Source organism: Staurois parvus, unplaced genomic scaffold, assembly GCF_062004578.1.
Source record: "Staurois parvus isolate SC_StPar_1 unplaced genomic scaffold, SC_StPar_1.0 ptg001535l, whole genome shotgun sequence".
Classification (NCBI taxonomy): domain Eukaryota; kingdom Metazoa; phylum Chordata; class Amphibia; order Anura; family Ranidae; genus Staurois; species Staurois parvus.
In genome coordinates, this window is record NW_028319331.1 from 168,424 (window position 1) to 189,729 (window position 21,306).

Consider the following 21,306-nt stretch of genomic DNA (forward strand, 5'->3'; position numbering starts at 1 on the left):
TTGGCTGCCTCAGCCATGGAATTGCTTGGAAAAGTGAGCACTCAGAACAAGAATATAACTTTTTAATAGAAAGACACTACTTACCACAACGTAAATTCTCATCAATTCTTGGCCTTGCAAATTTCCACAACTCTTTCGTCCAGCTGAGTAGATTGCCTTCAGAGCAAACATACAGATCATTAGGTGATTTTGCATAGTTCCACATATTGAAGTTGTATAATTCTCCAATAAAGTTTGTACTGCTTATCAAACTGATATTGCCTGCCTTCCTGAAATGGTTAGAACCTAACACCAGACTTCCTCTGCCTTTCAGTGGATCATTACTAGTCATAATATTAAAGACACGTATCCCATTTACATATGCCTCCAGCTGTCCTGTGTTGTTCTTTCGGATTAAACATATTGTATACCAGGTATATAGTTCCAGTTCTTGATTAAATTCATAATGGACTCCCAGGTGAAAGATTTGAATGATATCTAAACCCAAGAAATTCAAGCCAAGTTCAGCAGGCCGTACTCCATCTTCAACACAGTATGAGAATGCAGTCCAGAGAGTTTTGGTTGTGCAATATAGGTCTAGGCACACAGTGAAATCTAACAATTGAGGAATATTTGTATCTTGCAATTGTCCTATATTATTAAGTGACAGAATTTCTGCTTTTTGGTTTGGAAGTAATTCTTTATCTGCAAATAAACAAAAGAAAAAGATTTATAGAGAACATTGACACACTCAAAAAACCAACACCACACCTCTTACCATGCTATCATCTGCTGCATATGTTCATGTAGTGGTAGCAGGCATTTTATATACATATACTGTTGTTGTGCAATGAAAAATTAGGAATATAAACTTTGTGCTATCAGGATGGCTGTCTCTGGTGTGCTCAGACAAAAGAATTAATTTAACAAGTAGTGGCGCCACTAGGGTTGGTGTCACCTGGTGCAGTAAAACGTCCCCCTCCCAAATATTTTGTTTCCTTTTTTCTGAAAGTGCGCCAAAGATGCAGCACATGGGACTTTTTTTGTGCTTTCATAAAATGCTGAAAAAAATGCAAAACCGAATAGAAATCTATAGGACTGCAGCTATAACTGCAGGTAAAATGCAGGAAAACCTCCTTTACATTACACAACCCTGCACCTCTGGACCCCTTTACATTACACAGCAACTGCACCTCTGACCCCTTTACATTACACAGCAACTGCACCTCTGACCCCTTTACATTATGTAGCACCCTCCTAGTTAGGTGCTAGGATTAGAGTTGCCACCTTATGCCTTTAAAATCGAACACATATTCATTATACATATAGGCTAATTTAATGTAGATAAGGCACTAGTTGAATTACCACCTTAATAAGCCACAGAACCTGTGTAATTAATATGTGTTCGGTTTTAAAGTAATGAGGTGACAACTCTAGCTAGGATGAATATAGTTAGGTTAAGCATAGCTGTGTTTCTCTGCTTACCAGAGACGCTGCCAGATAAATTCAGTGTGGTAATCTGCTTAACAGAGTGCTGTGATTGATTGATTGATTGATTGATTGATTGATTAGGTCTGCTCATGCTGCTCTGGTGCTGTTGGAGTTTGTCTGAGTTCTGCCCACCTTCAGGAAGCTATGAGGGCCTTCCAGGATATTGGGTAGGGGCTAGGCAAATGCATAGCATGAATACAGCCCTGGCCAATTGCAATGGAAGATAGTCATTATGTACAATTGTGTTGCTAGCTGTGATTGGTCACAGTGATCACATGGTACAGACAGGGCCAATTACAGCCCATCTGTACCATGTGATTAGCTGTGGCCAATCACAACAATACTTACTTAATGAATTGATTTCATTTAGTAAAATGTTTGCTTATAGCAATAAAATTCACTGCTATAAGCAATCATATGTGTAAAAAAAAAAAATCCTGATCACTTCTCCATAGTGGCACAATGTTACTATGGTAACACTGTCTTGCTCTGATCACAGTTTGTTAAAAAAAAATGTAAATAAAACAAAAAAAAGTAATAAAAAATGTTAAAAATGTAAAGTATTGAAAAAAATGCTTTATTTTTTTTCATACTGTCACCAGTCAGTGTCCCTGATCACCGCCACACCAGTTATATGATGATGCTGTACTGCACTGGTGACAGCATGTAAAAAAAGAAAGTGAAAAAATGTTTTAGAAGGACAGATACATCTTTGTTCAGGCCTAATCCAGGGTCAACATTTACATTCTGGTTTGAGATGCTGGCTCAAAGATAATCAAATCATATAAATACTGGTGCCTTTCCGTTTTGTCTGTGTTTACAAATGTGGGAAAATCCTTGCAGCAGCTTCTCAGTTGTAACTACAATATCACAGTGCTGCAGACTAGGGAAGGAGAAACTGAGGAAATACAGCCTTCTGCCTGCACCAGACTGGTGGCATCATCTCAGATTAAAAAGCAAACAAATCAGCACAAGGAACATAACTTACAGTTCTGGAATGTGTCCCTTGTGTTGACACTTCTTGTAAGAGGTGAAATACTCTTCCATCCATCACCCCACCATCCCCAAGAATCTACAGGTTTGGTGAGGATTAATTGAACTAATGGGTTGTCACAGCCTCTCGTCAAGAGTGCTCAACTACACCCGTCTTTTCCATCCAATCACCACCATTCATAGAATCCATTACTACAGCTTCTATGAATGGAGAGAGATCTATAAGTCAGAATTATTAAAAGGTCCACCCCCTGCATGTCATAGATCACATTTCATTCATAGAACCCATAACAGAAGATGCATCAGCACAAGGGACACATCCTATTGATTGTACGTTATGTCCCTTGTGCTGATTTTTGTTTTTGTTTGTTTTTTTGGCTGTACATAGGCTTTAATTATGCAGTTACATTACTGAAAGGCTTATATTAAACAGAGAAAAAATATAATTAAACATAAGCAGTGTAAACATTTTTGCCAGACTCACAAAATACCAAATGTTATGGATATTATATAGTTGCATCATTTTTGCCTGCTTTGTGTAAGTTGCATAAACACATGCAGGTGAATGCAATCAGTGGGTACAGGTGCCTTTTTTCTTTGCATATTTAAAAAGAAAAGAAAGATACATTGGTGGATCTGAACTTGGCATATTATGGAAGATTGGTGGACTGCTAGCAGAGTATGTTTGTCGTTACATCTCTGTTAATTTAGTAGCTGATTTAGATCAAATAGTACTTAGATGAGATTTTGTTATGAGAAGAATCATAAGAAAGTAACCCATAATGCATAAAATGCATTATAGGTTGGCAATATTCTCTGGTCTCTTCCTCTGTCCATGGACAATTAGCCTGCAGGTGACAAATATGTGGTTGTGCTTCATAATCATTACAGGGAATTTTAGAATAGATGTGGTTTCACATTATGTGAGAATGTTAGACTGTCTGCAAACATCACAACAAAGAACACCAAACGGTCTGCTGATGCTGATTAATACATACAACACAATAGCTAAATTCTATGGCTACCTATGGATGAAAGATAACTATCAATTGGTTGATCGAATGTTGATTACTTATTAAATAAACACCTAAATATTCTGCAGGGACTACAGCTTAGCTAAAGCACACACAGGGGGTGGATTTGCTCCAAGGCCTATAAGGTCGGGGGCCCAAACAGAACTTTTATTCTCCCTTATTTTACATGTTTACAGCATATTCAGCCACCAAAGGATGGAACCAGAGCATGCAGGGGGGGTCAAATATCCAGCTCTCCCAAAAATAAAGTATATTGGATGCTGATATTTGGCTCTCATAGCTCTGAAAGAGAGTGAGAATCAAAGGCATGTGAGAATTTGTCATCTTCTGTTTTTTACAGAGTCACTTGGTAACTCTGGTAGTCAAACCACACCATAATTGACATCCACCATATACATTATATTGCCAAAAGTATTGGGACATGCCTCCATCTCATTGCATTCAGGTGTTTCAATCACTTCCATGGCCACAGGTGTATAAAATCAAGCACCTAGGCATACAGACGGTTTCTACAAACATTTGTGAAAGAATGGGTTGTGCTCAGGAGCTCAGTGAATTCAAGTGTAGTAAGCGTGATAGGTTACCACCTGTGCATTAAGTCCATCCTTGAAATTTCCTTGATACTAAACATTCCAACTGTTAGTGGTATTATAACAAAGTGGAAGCAACTGGGAACAACAGCAACTCAGTCAGAGTGGTAGGCCACATAAAATTACAGAGCGGGGTCATGCTGAAGTGCACAGTGCGCAGAAGTCACCAACTGTCTGCAGAGTCAATAGCTAAAGACCTCCAAACTTTGTGTGGCCTTCAGATTAGCACAACAACAGTGCGTAGAGAGCTTCATGTAATGGGTTTCCATGGCCGAGCAACTGCATCCAAGCCTTACATCACCAAGTGCAATGCAAAGCTAAATACTTTTTCTCATCAGCAGTTAGAGCAGTCTTGTGACTTCTACCAGTGTTCAGCAGAGCACTGCTTAAAGCTTGTAGGAGGAGGTTTCATTCTCCCATGATTGTCCTATGAGGCTGCATAACCCCTGACCCCCTGTCTAGAAAATGCTATTCTGTTCTGTTATATCAGGAGATGTATTGGGGACAGTAGAAGGGGAGGATCAGAGAAGACAGGATCAAACATACTTTTTATACAGTGAGGAGGATTAACCCCTTAGGTTCCACAGTGAGTACGACAAGCATGCTTTACTGCATATACAGACTGATTTTACTGTTGTGGGTTTAGTGACACTTTAAAACACTTTTGAGTGTTGCAGCTCATACATACGTGGAGTACTGATTCCTGTGATATGGCAGTATTACTAGTCTGCCCCACACTTTGACCTCTTGCTCTCTATTTCTTCAATAAAGCTGGCTTGTACATACATGTAGCAGGGGCAGACTGACAACTCATGGGGCCCCCGGGCAATAAGGGATCATGGGGCCCCTGTGTCCTTGACCAAACTCAAAAAAGCCTATGAAAAAGGTACCAGGGGCATCTCATGGGGCCCCCTACTGACCCCGGGCCCTCGGGCAGTGCCCGAGTTTCCAAATGGTCAGTCCGCCCTGACATGTAGTCATACCAATGTAGGTCTTTCACCTTTCCGATGACCATGCTTTTGATCCTGGAAAGTCAGTTCAGGCACAGTCTATCTCTATACCTAGGTAGAACCCAAGCACACATGCTTCAGTATGATCCATTTCTCCAAATGGATCTTTCTTGGGAATGAAGATGAACATAGAAGTCACCTGCACAAGGGACACTTTTCATTCAATGTAAGTACCATATCTGGAGCTGATTAAAAAAAAAGTTAAGCTTTAAGTCAAACCTATAAAAGTAATTAGAAAATAGTACATAAATATATGTATAATATTACCTGCTGATGTCACCAGGTTTGTATTAAGGATCAGGAGAAGAAAAAGCTTCAAGAGGAATTGACTTGTTCCCAGGGCCTTCATTTTCATTAGCTTCACATCTAGAATTAAAAGACATGACACACACTCAATGCTTGCATGGTGCTTGTATTCCTTTTATTTTGTTTGACCTTCCTATTAATGCAGGATATTGAAAGCATAGACCTATTGGAAACATTCAGCAGGATGATGCAAGCACAGGGCCAGTCCAGGCCAAGCGATTGGATAGGTTTATAGGATGTAAAGCATACAGTCATAAAACAACAAATTAAGAGGCTGCCAGAAGCTGATGGTGGAGATTATTGTATAATATACTGTATACAGCATAACCCTGCTAAGAACAGAAGACAAATTAGATATACATTAAAAATTAACAACTTTGTTTCTAACATATAAAGTATATCCATGGACTAGTTGCATCTAAGATACATTCATTTAATGTCTTTAACCTATTAAATGACTGAATGTATTTGTGTTTTTATATCTGCCTTGAATTTAGTCCTCATTCCATAATTGATTTTTTAAAAAGGTTTTCTTTTGGCAAACACAAATGTACCATAGAATAATTTGAGCAGCTGTGTCTGTAATGCAACATATATTCTGTATATCCATGGACATTAAATTAATGTGTTTTATCTAAATCATGGCTGAATTTATTTGTGTTTTTTATATCTGCCTGGAGTTAATCTATTTTCACATATTTTATGAAAAATGTTTTTTTTCCTGACAAACACATATACCATAGAAAAATATCCCAATACAAAACAAACCAAATTTAAACATAGATCAAAATTACAGATCAAAACACTAACCATTTTGGGCCTCTGTAAAAGCCTCTCTGAACACCAGAATACCAGGAAAGTACTGTTTTTAAAACACGCTAAAAGCCACATGTTGCATGCATTAGCACTCAAACGCTAGATGCATCTAGCATTTATGACCATTTAGATGTGTTTAGGCACGTACTGCTTTTTTCTGTTCTTCAGCTTGAAGCGGATGGTTAGAACTAATACTCCGACTACACCACTTTGTGGGTGGGAACGAACACACCTGTGCACTGGGGGAACTTTGCCAGAGGCTCGATCATCAATGCCCAGGACCATGCAGGAACTGCCGTCATGTGAAAGGTGTAATATTAAGGCAGTCTCCTAACTCTGAGATAAGCTGACACCCCAAGTAGTAAAAAGCCATATCTCTCTCTTACAAGAGCTGTCCCATTGCTCTCCTCACAGTGTGTTACGTGTGTTGCATTCGTGGCCCAACCACACTACTCCACCAGCCAATGTACCTCTGCTACCTCACCCCCAGTAATGGAATGAAATCCAACAGGACACATAGCATGGGTCTCATACATGTCTGGTCTGCTCCTGATTGCTATGGCAGATAGACCACTAAGGCAGGAGCCCTACTGGTGGCCCCTCGCTACCAAAGGATATTTTACGTACTAGGGTAACACGCTTCAACTGGTTGCAGGTGACTGTACTGGGTGAAGTTGGTTGTCATTAATAACAAACTTGTTCTCCATTAGGATGTTGACACTGTAGTGCTGTGTGCTTCATTCCCCTTTACTGCCTAAACAGGCCCACATTCTTTGTATATGCCATCCTCGTTATACACCCATTTAGTACTTTCAGACCAGGCATAGGGTAGGTTTAACAGTCTTTACTAAACTCAATTAACGAGATGATGAAAGTCACAAAGAAAGCAAATTCTAATATTTGCTAATTACTAAACAGCCTTGGCATTCCTTCAGCAAAGAGAGTCCATTAGTGGCGCAAAGTCCAGAGCGGGCAGCATGTTCCATGGCTGGTGGCATCCCGGGATACTCAGAAGCAAGGTTCTTCAGGAGTGGATCATGAACGGCACACACACAGGGACATGCGGGTATCCTAAACAGAAAACCCCCAGGGTTCTGGGCTCCAGCCTTCCCCCTAATTTACACTACATGTGGACCAGCTGAAGCTCTAAAAATGCCAGCGAAAACAGCATACAGAATAGTAACCCTACTCAACCCAACCTATCTGACTAAGCAGTTTTCAACTTGCTTACAAGCTCCTCTTCTGAATGTGCCTTTGGTGGGGGGTTTTCAGCCTGTAAATTCCCCTCTTCTAATACGCCTGTAAAGCCTATGTGTGCATGGACACGTAGACTTACATAAAGGTGCTTTTACAGGCAGAAGAAAATACTCAACATCTGTAAAAGCAGTGTTTTTTTTAAATTTATGTGCATGAGCTCTTAATCTTTCCCATCCATCTGGTTAGGAAAAAAAGGAGAAGGAATAAAAATCAAATCCCATACAAAATATAATTACAACATTCCCAAGCTTGGCCCCAAACCAGATACCTATAAGCCATGCAACCCAATTTTTTTTAAATTTGTGTAAGGTTCCCCTATGCTGAAATGCCAACTGCTCTTTTCAAAATCAGATTGCCTGCCAACTGTCATCCCTCACTGTCAATGCATGTGGCAAAATCCACGTTTCTGCAATCAATTTTCTGGCGTTCAGATTTTATTCTCAAATTCCTAATTAGGCTGGCCATACATTATACAATTTTCTTGATAATTTTGCTTTAGATTTACAGAAAACCATATAATATGAGGTTAAGCCTAAAAATCACTTTCAATTGTATCCAGTTAGGCAGGCCCTTGCACTACATAGTTGAAGGTAAATCTAAAGGAAATTGGGCAGACATTGGACAGAAAATTGTAAGAAAATTGTATAGTGTATGCCTAGCCTTAGGTACCACTACAGTGCCAACTGACAACTCCTAGTGAAAGAGGCTATAAATGCCCTTCCTCTTTCATTATACTGATCCTATGATAATAGACATGTGAGCATTGCCATAGTTGATTTGTTTTGTAAAGGTGTAGGCTGCCAGGATGTTATAATGATTTCAGAGAGCCACTGATCTGGAACAAGCATGCAGCAAGTGTAGGCTGTAAACTCCTAACCCCTTCCCTGCAGGATTGCTCCAGCCTAGTGATTTACATGGTAAGTCAGGATCAAGATGACAGTCTTGGAGCCAACAACTCAGTAACAGTTTATCCCATATATCTCTCCTTACAGGCTTCCTTCCCCTAGGCAAGCTCATCCTCTAGTCCACACATATTTGTGGATGTAATTATATATGCAAGCTCAGTGCAATGTCTCAGCAAATTTGTCTCAGACTGATATTTAAAAGCTAAGTTTCCCTTTGTGAAAAAACAATAAATGCAGATATGTTTGCAGGAAATAACATGTGAAATTATTATTTCTTTCCCAGGAGGCTGCAGAGCATTGCTTGTCCTGCAGACAAGCCCTCCAGCTTTCAGTCTGGACCTCTGTACAGGCTAGCAGTTTAAAAGCTACAGGGCATTTGAATGAATTACAAGGGCACTCATCGGCATTCCTACAGTTAATTGAAAACTACAAGTTGTCTGCCACAATGTCAGATGGAATTTGTAGTTTTCTAATTCAGCCTTTCTCAACCAGGGTGCCCAGACACCCTGGGATGCCTTGGTTTCTTCAGGGGTGCCTTGGCAAAATGTCTAAAAAATTGCATAAAAACTTGTATACAAGCCAGCAGGTGGAACAAGCCTGCCTTTTAATTACACAAAGCCACAGATTTATATTGTGTACCATTATGACTTTCTAGCCGCTGGCGTTCTGACAACCAATTACATCATCAGTTGATAAGGAGGATGTCAGCTGCCTGCACAGCATCCTAGTTTGACCCTCCCCTGCCCCTCTCCATCAGCACTGGGGTCACATTACCTCAGTGATGGTGAAAAACAGAGGGAAAAGAGAAACACTGGAATACTAGTCAGTACCAGTGTGTGCAAAAGTGTATTTGCTTTGGAAGAATGAATCGCCCCTAATGTTGGGTGTCCTACATGTGTGGATGTTGCTGTGATATATAAAACTATTAGAATAGTTTCTCACATTTTAGAATGGGGTGCCTCAAGACTGTCCATAATTTTAAAGGGTGCCTTGACTGAAGAACGGTTGAGAAACACTGCTGTAATTCATGTCATGTGAACAGGAGCATATTAAATATTACACCATAAATACGGATGCTCCTAAAGGTGAACCTATCCTTTAACTTTAAATGTATTCAATCCTAATTCCTAAGAAAATATGCCTGCAGGGTGCAGTATACTGAATTACACAAATTCAAAAAGCAAATTTACAAAAAATTAGTAATGAAGCTGCAGTTATGAAATGTAATATTATGTAGTGCTACCCTCGTGAGGGCCGCTGTGTTTCTAGGTACCCCTAAGCGCTGCACAGCCAGGCAACAAGCATTTTCCACACTTTCATCCACAGTCTGTGAACAATCCATGAACTTGTTTTTTTTTTCTTTTTTGGGGAATATAACTCGGATAGGGATTATGGGATGCCAAACTTAACTGAAACAATGCATGGGGACAACTTCCTTCTGATTTACAGACACAGATCCTGGACTGTTCTATTCCTGGAAAGACAGGCAAGGAACTTGCAACCCCTCCAAAATCAACCTATCTTCTTGTAAACTACTTGCAGAGATGTCTTCTCTCCCATGTAGAACTGCTCCCAGCTCCACAGCCTGCAGACACTACCAGCCCTCCTGGCTGCTCTGAAGATCTCCTGGGTCAAGGATAAAGGATTAAGCACAGCGCTGTCCTTTGTAAGCTTGCTATGTGTGGCAACCTCTTCCCTTGTAATTCCCTGGGTGTGCTGATGTACTCATTCTATCCTTCTTGCTCCCACTGCTCCCAGGCATTGATCCTGTTCATGGGTTACTATTAAATGGATCCTCCTGAGCCAGCCCAAGCTCAGCCTGGAGGCCATCCCCCCAGACCTAGGGGACCCCTCCCAGGCCTCCGACAGTCTCCTCAGCACTCCATCTTCCACCCGACTGCCCAGCCAGACTGACTATCCCATATTTATGGGCTGGTCCACCACTCTACCATGGCCTAAAAACCTGGGATTGGTTAGACTCCACAAACATGCAGATTAGGTCTCCACCTCTGCCGCCTACTGGTTTCTGGAAGATTTCCATGGTCCTCCAGAACCAGATGGAGGCAACAGAGTCCCAACCTGTTAGGTCATCCAGCTTGATCTGCAGTAACTCGACCTTTATCACAGACTAGCACAGATACCATAAGTCATACACAATAGATTCGCCTGCATTATTCTAGTAGCACATCAGAGGGTACTATAATTACATGGGAATTTTCTGTATATAACATGCTAATAACTCATTGAGTAAAGTAAAACGGCATTTAAAGCTGTTAGTAAATATGGCATCTTCTGCTTTTATAAGTTATTCTTGTACACTCATTGGGAGGGATTTACTAAAACTGGAGAGTGCAAGATCTGGAGCAGCTCTACATAGAAACCAATCAGCTTCCAGGTGTTATTGTCAAAACGTAATTGAACAAGCTGAAGTTAGAAGCTGATTGGCTACCATGCAGCACTGCACCAAATATTGCACTCTCCAGTTTTAGTAAATCAACCCCATTATGATGCAGTCTTAGGGCCCTTTCACACAAGCATGCAGTCTATTTCCATTGGTCGGTTTTTCAGACAGATCCAGAATGAACCGCAATGTATGTCTATCCGTGGGGCGATGTAAATGGATGATCATCCTTTTTTCGCCCACCTACACCCATGTTCGTTCAAGTCTGTTTTTTTCTCAACAGAACAAGGCTGAGTCCTTTCCCGTATAGACGGATCTGAACAGATGTAAATGGATGAGGTTAATTTACATCTGATCCATTGATGTTCATTTTTAGCCCTCATTCACACAGCCTAAACACTGTTGTAAAAATGTTACTGATCATTAAGGTAAGGGACAGAAGTTCCTGCATAATGATCAGTAAATAGGTCTGTTTTCAATGCTTAAAAAATGTCATGTTCTTTTTTTCAATAATATATATGTATACACATGTCCTCGGATGCAGATATTTGGATTTTTGGTTACAGATCTGAATGCAGTGCATGTTTATGTACCTGTGTGAATGTCTCCATTAGAAGCAATGGAGCTGCGTTCAGATCTGTAAATAAAAAATGGTTGTAACAGCATTTTTTTAAGGCCATGTGACTGAGGCCTTAGGCAAGAAACTTTTTTATATATTTTTGTTAACTTTGGTTTATGCAACAACTGAAAAATATACAGATACAAAAATGGATGTAGACAGATGTAAGCTGTGAACTGAACTGAGGAAGGATGTGCAAAACTGATGTAATCTGATGTAAACTGATCTAATGTGAAAGGACCCTAAAAGGAAATATGTAACCAAAGCAACAATTTTATCTGTGGCAGCTACTTATGACCTTTTGTACTAAAAGACTGTCACTTTCCAGACAGCAATTATAAGGCAATATTAAAAGAAAAGTATGGCCAAAACTGTGTTGGTCATACTTCTCTTCTCGGTCACAGGAGTGCACTTACTTTTGCACTCCTGTGACCCAGAATCAGACGCCAGTGAGCTAAAGTCCACTGTCAGCTGACATCACAGAGCCACTCCAGGCTCTAGAAAGATCCCAACCATATTGTTAGGATCTACCTAGCTACTTGATTGACTGCTGGCTCCAGACGGAGTCAGCTGCACCCTCCCCAGCCCAGTGTTCCAGTGAGTGTTGGAGGGGAAGAGAAGAGAGAGGTAACTGACAACCACTGCTCTCTGCTCTGAGCAGACTGAGAACTGAGCGATTGGCGGTCATGTGATTGCTCAGTTCTTGGTCTTAGAACCGATGTGGGACAGCTGCAGCTTCACACTGATGCTGCAGCATGAAGGGGAGTATGGATTTTTTTTATTCCCATATTTCTCCTTTAAATTAATTGATCACATCATTATAAAAAATATGTACAGTGTCAGTGTTGAGAACCCATGATTCTATGCAGGTTTCTACAGTGATGTCCCACTATAATGTTATTTTATAAAAGAAACCCTGCATTATACTGCCTGTCTTTAAAATACATTTTATTAGGTTTTGCTGCATTTTACTGTCTCACGTGCATATTTATGTAAACATGCAACATAATAAAAAGTACATGAAAAATGTTTGTTAAAACATTGCATTTTTATAATGTTATGATGTAAATTCATTTTATAAGAATGTCAGTCATCTGACATCTTAAGAAAATCAGCATTCTAGGCACAAACCCTGTCCAGACTGCTGTTGTATCCCCACTTCTGATCACTTAGCAGCAGCAGTTTGTATACAAAACTGGTGAAAATTATTTCTGTATTGTTTAAAAATAACCTACAACATCTTTTTCTAAACTTTATTGATTTTATCAGTGCCCAGTTTAACACTAAATTCAGACTGTGTGCATAATTATATTGATTAATATCAGAGCTGTAGAGAGTACTGTATAGTCTAAGTACTATGGAAGCAGAGATTTAAGAATGTGTAAATTCACATATTTGCTTCTGCTTTTTACTTAGATAGCATTATCTGAAAAGTGAATATGATTTCAGTAGTGTTTCAGTCTATATCAATACCAGAGCAGGAGGTGAGTGGAAATCTTCCACTGGGGTCACCTGTTCCGGTGACAATTGTCTAAAAGAGATTTTCAATCAGTGTGGAGAGATTTCTTTTCACTTCCTGTTGTGCCTTTTTAAAATAAACTGAAGGGAAATCCCCCTAATACATAACAAAAAAAATCTGATAGGGGTTCTGACCTTTCTCCACTGTACTAAGTTGCTTGAGAATTATTTGTCCAAGTTGAGGAGAAAAATACAAGTGTAAGTAAGTTCAAGCAGGGCTGTAAACACACTGAGGAAAACCATGTAATTCATCTTAAAATTCTCCCTACCCCCTCCTAACACCCATTTGGACCAAAGATGGCAATAGATGATTTGCATTTTTTTCCCCAAAAGAATTAACAGATTCCCCATCCATACAAGCGAAGTGAATGATGGAATCTTCCCCACTGCTCTACTGCATTCTGGACTTCTCTGCTGCAAGAATACACTGATTAACACTGCAGGGGCACAAATTTACCAACAGTGCCAAAGTCAACTCCACTTGAACAGTAATGGCAATAGATGGTTAAAAATGTGGCTACTTGGTAGGTCCCTGCTGAACCAGCCAAACTTCAATCCATCCATGGCTAGCTTAACATGTGTGAGAAAGATCTGTGTACTTATATATATTCATGGTGCTCCAGTTTGGTAACGCGATCTGGCTTCCCTGTGTCAGCCTATGTGACTGCAGGGGCGAGGAGGGAGCTCCAACAAAGGATGTCATCGATGCGCTCTCTCCTCTCCCCTGCAGCCAAGCTAGCTGATACAGGGGAGATCATGTGATCAGACCAAGGCAGCCTGAAAACAGGTACATATACAGAACACTTTTAGTAACACATTAGTAAGATGGTGCCTGGAATTCCACTTAAAGTGATTGTAAAACTTTAATAAAAAAAAAACATATCAAACTTACCTGCTCTGATCCTCCTCCTCTTGGGTCCCCCACCAGTACTCCTAGCTCTTCCTCTTCAGCCACTGCCTCCATAGGTATCCGCTTCCTATGGTGGCACTTGTGCGGCCCCCTTCCAGAGTCCCGCTGCCTGTGTCCATAAGCACAGACAATAGGGCACATCCTCCCCCCCCCCACACTGCCTTGTTACAAAGATTGATTGACAGCAGCATAAACCAAAGGCTCCTGCTGCTATGGATCTGTGCTGTGAGGAGGGACAGAGCTGAGAGAGGCACTGCTCTCATGCACAGCTCTGGGTCGCTATGGAGCTCAGGTAAGTATAAGGAGAGGTGGGCTGGGCTGGGGGGATCCCAGGCACAGAAGGTTTTGTATCTTAATGCATAGAAGGCATTAAGATAAAAAAAAACTTTAAGGCTTTAGAACCACTTCAGTCTCTATCTCCAGGGCTATTACTCTCCTAACACAGAATACATGATAAAGAGATTATACATACAATCATTTTATTCAAATGTACTTGCCAAATACTATTGCTAGTTGCAAAAATCATTGTATGACCAGACAGTGCCAAATTGTTTTCTACTTCTAGACCCCATAGCAGTTGCATGGCTTGCTATGGCTATAAATATATTGTAGAGCACAAAAAATACTGTATCTTCTTTGGATCCTCATGGCAGGTTTGCCTATGCCTCGCCAGCAAATGACTTGCAGAAGAGGTAGAATGTCTGGATAAAGTATCCTTAAAGTGTATGCCCAGACAAATTTTTATTTTGTTTTTTTGTTTTGGATAGAGTGAGGTCAGGATTAGATACTCTGCTGAGTTTTTACTGCTAGTCAGTACTCCATTAGACAGAATTCCCCTCATATACTGTCTGGAGATAAAATTGTACCAATGAGAGTAAATGAAGGAAAATTTCTGACAGAGCCCTGGATAGTTGTAAAAACCCAATGAAGCTTCTAATCTTTTCTAACACTAACCAAAGCTTACAAAAATTACTAATAATAAAAGAGATTTTGGCAGGACATACACTATAAAATAAACTGCTTTCTAACCATTACACATAGGTAGATACTGACATATTTAGCTCGAAATACTGGCCTAATAAAATTTTAGATCTTACCTCCTGTATTTCGATCAAGTCTATTCCAATGATTTTAAAAATACTTGGCCAGGATTACAGCTAGAAAGTCTAGAGTAGGAATCCATTAATTTGTGTCCCTCAGGTCAGCAGAGAATGTGTCCCATCAGTGTGAAATCTTCGCCTCTGGACATACAAAAGTTTAGACATCATCCTATGCCTACAATGGGAAACTGCATATAGGACAAGTGCAAAGCACTGCTATTCTCATATGTCAACTATCCTCTGATTAGTTGAGTGCCTTTTTCTTTCTTTATTTACACATGGCAGATGTGTCATTATTTATTCTCGGAGTTGCTAAATATAGTTTGGGCTCAATGTATGAACACTGGCCTCTGTAGGTTCATTTATCATTCCGTTCTATGCATTTACCATTGCTTCTAATAAATATGTTGTTAATGCATCTGGTGTGTATTTGATTGCCTAAGTGCTGCTTTGAGAGAACTAAGCTCAGTGGTTTCATTCTGTGATATATTGTAGAAACCAGATAATAAAGAGTATGTATAGAGCAACTGATGCCTTGCTGAATGATTATTCACTTTTTCAACCGTGTTGATTATGCTAGTGGAGTTCATCTTTTAGATCATGTTTCATGCTTTAATGACTTATGATCCAGAACTGTGTTACACCAGAAAAGTCTTGTATTAGTGCTTTTGTGCAAGCTTCCTATTTTAAGAGTTTCTCCAGGAAAAAGAACCTGTTGTGAGCAAAGCAAGGATGCATGCAATTGATGAAAGGAAGAAAACACTGAGCTAGCTGACTTTTATTGCTGTCCCTCTCAAACATATAGGCAGTACTAGGCTTTCTCCTTAGAAAGCCCAGCATGCTTTTCAAACTGAGAGTCATTGCTACACAGTGTACAAAATGTTTGTAAACATTTATAACAAATTAAAATAAAACCATTTCTTAAAAACTATATACTGTATATTGTGTGTGTGTGGGGGGGGAGGTTGTTTAGATGTCAGCAGTGCATCAAGCTTTATTTTACTGGTGTAAATGAGAGTAAGTACTTACCTCCCGAATTGCCCGCACCCCACACTACCAAACACCCCAAGAAAATAAGAAAGAAACTACACTCTTTTTGGGGTAATTTCAAGGCACGTCTAAAAAAGTAAAATAAATTTTATTGTACAAAAATATAAAATCTCACAACAAAGAATAGGCAATCAAATGTTTTTGCATCAGACATGGATCACTTTCAATACAGTTTCAAAAACAAAGCTCAAGTCATCAGAAATTTGGGCACCTAATGTGTTTCGAGACAAACTTAGAATCTCTTCTTCAGAGGTGCCTAAATGCAGGATAAGATACCCTGTATGAATTGACTGATGAAAGAGAACCACCAAATTTCTAAAATCGAGATATATTTGCTGTCACCATCTCCAAAAATCACCCAGGACGGGACCACAAAGGAATTTCCTACTGCTTCGGGCAGCTACAAGGGGTGGCCAGAGGGGGCACCATGGAGGCTGGGCAAGGGAAAGTAATATAACTTTCTATGATTCTTAGCAAAAGATGGATGTGTTGGAAAAAGGCCTTACTAAAAACCAAATTGATTTAAATAAAGGCTTCCATATGTTGGATTTAAAGGTATTTGTTTGCAGGCAAACATATAAGCTCCCTCTACACCAGGGTGTGTATACCTTCCATCAAAAATAGCCGATGTTTAGCAGAATATGCATGAATATACAAGAGAAAGACTGGACAAGGATCCAAATAAGTTTAAAAAGGCTTTCATGTGTTGTATTAGTTTGCAACCAAACATGTAAGCCCCCTCTATGCTATGCCTTTATTTAAATCAATTTGGTTTTTAGTCAGGCATTTTTCTCACACATCTATCTTTTGCTAAGAATCGTCAGGTACTCACATTTCTGATAACTTGAGCTTTGTTTTTGAAACTGTGAATGTGATCCATGTCTGATGTAAAAACATTTGACCGCCTATTCTTTGTTGTGTGATTTTATATTTTTGTACAATAAAATTTATCTTACTATTTTATAATTTGTGCTTTGATGTGCCTTGAAAGTCTCCAAAAAAAGAGGGTAGTTTCTTATTCTATAGTTAAGGGATGATGGCACCAGCCTACACCATAACAATATTTACTAAACACCCCGAGAGAAATCTTCAATTGAAGTCTCTTGAGCCCCTAGGAGTGTTGTTCTCCAGTGTCCCCTGCTACTCTTAGTAGTACCTCTTGTGGACCCTTAAAGTTTGATTTTTGTGATGGAGCAAGGACAGTGTCAAGCCTGCATGCAAATTACGTGGTCTTTACAGAAGGAACTGCAATAGGCACATATTGAGATATAAAGCAGAACTTATCCTGTCTGTTTCATAGCATTTCAAATTGTCCCCAACTTTACCATATATAATAATTGCCACTATGACAAACAATAAGGGAAAATATCCCCAATAAAAACTGAACTTACCCTACTATTTTTAAAACTAGATAAAAAGATTTGGTTGGAGTTCTTCATTAGTAAAAAAACGTCAGTACCAATATAAGGTTGAAACCCAAAATCAGATCAGTGCAAAGCAGTTATACTGGCAAAGTAAACCCCAGGCAGGTAAATTCAGATTTGTATTTCAGCAGCCCCAACAAATCTTACACAATCATTGCCTATAAGGGTCTTGAACCCAGGATCTGAAAGTATAAGGCACCATGAGCCACCATGGCTCCAAATGAGATTGCCAATTTAATTTTTTGTTTAAATCTTCTAAATATATTCCAGATGTATTAAAAAGTATATAATGTCTTACTGTTCATTTTCTTTCTAAAGCAGCCACAATCTGAATAGGAAAGCCTTTCCCCTGGCAGTAGCTGCAGCATGGGAACCTTGTTCACTGTGGTTTTTCTGCACAGGTCTGACACACACCTACCTTTCTGTGTCAGACCTATAGCTCTGCAATCAGCAAAGCTTGGGTGCCCAAATGATGAAGAGCACTGGCTCCGAATCAGCAAAGTCAGTGTTTGATCTCTGAAATAGAAACCAATGCTTCCCCACAGAAAGCAAGGGTTCCACTCTGCAGCATGTTGACAGAGGACAGGCTATTCTACTCAGGCAGTAGCTGTTTAAGAAATAAAACACCATAAGACATTTAACATCTTTTGTTTTAAAGCACCTGAAATGTATTTGGATGATTTAAACCAAATATTCAGTTGGGCTTCATTTTACATACATGAACTAGAAACAAAGATAAGCAGTTCTACAATGTAAGTTGCCATGGGTCTGAATGGTCATGCTAAGCAAATGCTGATTTGCATTTTAGTAACTTAACATACATTTTAGTTAAAAGGGACTCTCACTGAAACCAACTCAGATTCACAATAGGAATCTTTTATAATTTAACCTCAGACTTCCAAGATCTGCTATAATTTAGCAATGGAAAAGCGTGTAAGTTTACAGTCTGACTGATTTTAAACAATGCACTTGCTTTGTGACATAGATTTTGGTTACTGTTTTATCAAAGACGTTGAGAATCTTTCCTTAAATTGGTTGTAAAGTCCATTTTTTATCAAAATATATTTACCTGCTCTGTGCAATGCTCTTGCTGTCCCCTACTGCCTCTTCTAGGGTCCCCTGCTGGCAATCTTGGCTCCTCCTCTTCTGTATCTGCCCACATAGCAAGCCACTTGCTGTGAGGGCAGATGTGCAGGCTCCCTCCTAAGCTGGGCTGTGTATGTCCATAGACACGCACAGCTCAGCTTGGCCCATGATTGGCTCTGAGGAAGAGGCACAGCCTCGAAACGCGTCAGACTTCAGCTCCCTCGAGGTCTACAGTCCCCCACCAGACCACCTTCAGGGTCATTTCTTGTGACATGCTCTCCATTTGATTTTATTTCTTTGTGAGTATTTTACTTTTTATCAATAAATTCCATTTTTAAAGGTAATGCACTAGGCCCGTGCGCCCTCTTTTTGTCTTTTGATATACATATTCGGCTTTTCCCTGTACCTGCCCTCTACTCACTGGATCTGACTGACAGCAGAGGGAGCCAATGACTCCTTATGTTTTCAGCAAATCCTGTGAGACCAGGAAGAGGAAGAGAAGTTCTGCAGCAGGACGCAGCGCTGTATTGATACAGAAGTCAGGTAAGTGTTAGGGAGGCAGAGAGGGGAACACACAGTGCAAGGGTTTTTTTAACCTTAAGGCAGAGAATGCATAACGGTAAACAACCTTAAGGGCCCTTTCACACTAGAATGCAGTGTGGGAAAGCTGCAAATTTAACAACACCCCAAACACAAGTTGCAAACACAGTGCATTTTCCTGCACCGGCCAGTACCATGCATTCTGATTACCATGTGTTTCAAAAAGTAGTGAATGCACTACTTTTGGTGTGGTGTGGTGCAATTTCAGCCTGTTCAAAATGAATGGGACTGAAATCACACTGTACAGAACAGCATTCCTGTGCAATTCTCATGCAGTTCATAGTGTGAAAGGGATCTTAGACTTTAGAACTTGTCAGGAAACTAGTGCAGCTAATGCTGATTCTACCACAGTTAATGCTAATTCCTGTGCATCTACTACTCATTCCTGTGCAGCTAATGCTTGTGCACATGTACCAGCACACGGACGAGCCCAGGCATTCACTGACACGTAAACGCATTTCTATGCGCCAGCTCGCATCGTACGTCTTCCTGCATTGGTGCCAAGCTGCCTATTTAAAGGAGACTCTGCTGTGTACTAATTGCTGGATGTTCTTCAGCTTCTTGTGATCTGTATTCCTGTTTTCCTGTTTGTACTGACCAATCTTCCTTTGCTGACCCGGTTTGTTCCTGACCTTGCTCTATGGATTCTGGATTCTGACCTCGTCTTGCCTCTCACTATTTTCTGCCTGATCTCCTGGTACTGACCTCAGCTTGTTACTGGACCTTGCTTTTCTTGCTAACCTTGTACCAACCCGAGCCTGTGCTCCTGACCACGCTGCTGTCTCACTGTGTATGACCCTGGTTCACCTTGACTACTTCCCTGACCATGGCAGACACCTGCTGTCAAGCTTTCGATACCCGTGCTTTTTTGAGCCTTGTACCTCTGTCACCACATTCAGGGGTGCTTGGACCAGAGCAGCAAGGGAAGCCCTCTTGTCAACTTGGCCTCCAACCAAGGTATGTGACAGAACCTCTTTAATATTTTGAGCTAGGATTCACTATCATACAATCATATGAAATTTCTGTTAGTTTATTTACTTATTTATTTTATCTGCATATGATTGGTTATACAAACAGAACACAGCATCAGTTTATTCAATGGATAATTTCAAATCCCTCAGCCTCATAATCATCAATAGTTGCTGATCAGGGTGGCTCAGTGGTACACAAATGGCTCTAGAAAGAGAAGCTAAGGTCAGTACTTGAAAAAAAAACATGTTAATATGGTGCAGCAAGCTTGAAAAGTATGCGTTACCTAAAGATTACAGTAAGTAAAGAATACAAGAAGAACTGAAGTGTTGTGCCCACTGAAAAACAAGCGAGGTTTCCCTTTGGTCTATCATTCACTACAGAAAAGGATTGTGTAGAAAAAACTTATCTCTTCTGTTCAGATAGTCATTTCTAAAGTTCAAAGACATAACCTACTATAACAAGCTTTTACAGTATTCTCCTGGTTAATATTTTCTAAGGATTCCAGGGAATTTATTCTTTTAGCGTTGAAAGCTGAATCATTGAATGTCAAAGATTTGCATGTCAACTGTTAATTTCAGTGTAATCATTAAAGAATAATGTGCATTTATTTTTGTTTTTTCCTAATGAGCCTGCAGAGCAGTGCACCCTTGATCAGTCCTGAAAACTCTCAGAGTAGCTGCCTACCCACCCTTGATCAGTCCTGAAAACTCTCAGAGTAGCTGCCTACCCGTACCTCTGATACAGGCAGGCAGTTACTTGAAACCAGGAAGATCATTGAACTATGAGAGCTCAACAGTGCACTCGCAGTTCATTGAGAGCTACAGGTTGTCAGGCCGACAGTACTTGTGGTCTATTCATTCACAGGAAAATGTGATTTAATGATGTGGTCGTGTGGGTGGAGACCAAAATGGCCATGCTGTTTTCAAATGGTGACAGCGAGTAAGGGCAAATGATGCCCTGCCTGCTGTCATAAGGATGGGGGGGATTGGAGGAGAGGGGGTACACACGAAAAATGTTACATGTTAAATTCTAACTATCGGTGTAACATAACATATTCAGAATGGTGAATTTATCCTTTAAGTAATAATTGAGCAGTTCCTAACAGTAAAGAGATAACAAAACTGATACAGTATATACCATACATATACACAATACATACAGTGATAAATATATATATATATTCTAAAATAATCAATTCCAAAAAAAACCTTAATTTAAAATACAGTTGGGATTTGTTTTTTAGGC

General features: G+C 40.0%; 1 protein-coding gene across 2 annotated transcripts in view; it reads right to left on the reverse strand.

Annotated features, from left to right (window-relative positions):
• The window catches only part of LOC149435335 (adhesion G protein-coupled receptor G4-like), a 134,848-nt gene that overhangs the window by 103,283 nt on the left and 10,259 nt on the right, over positions 1-21,306 (reverse strand). Inside the window, exons 1-3 of one of the 2 annotated variants that reach the window (XM_089662768.1) lie at positions 14,927-15,100; positions 5,365-5,463; positions 85-684 (exon numbers count right to left, since the gene is read on the reverse strand). In XM_089662768.1, coding sequence (XP_089518894.1) covers positions 85-684; positions 5,365-5,452 — 688 coding nt within the window. In that variant the 5' untranslated portion in view covers positions 5,453-5,463; positions 14,927-15,100. Of the gene's footprint in view, positions 1-84; positions 685-5,364; positions 5,464-14,926; positions 15,101-21,306 lie in introns of those variants that run through there. The other variant, XM_089662767.1, reaches the window with a different exon arrangement.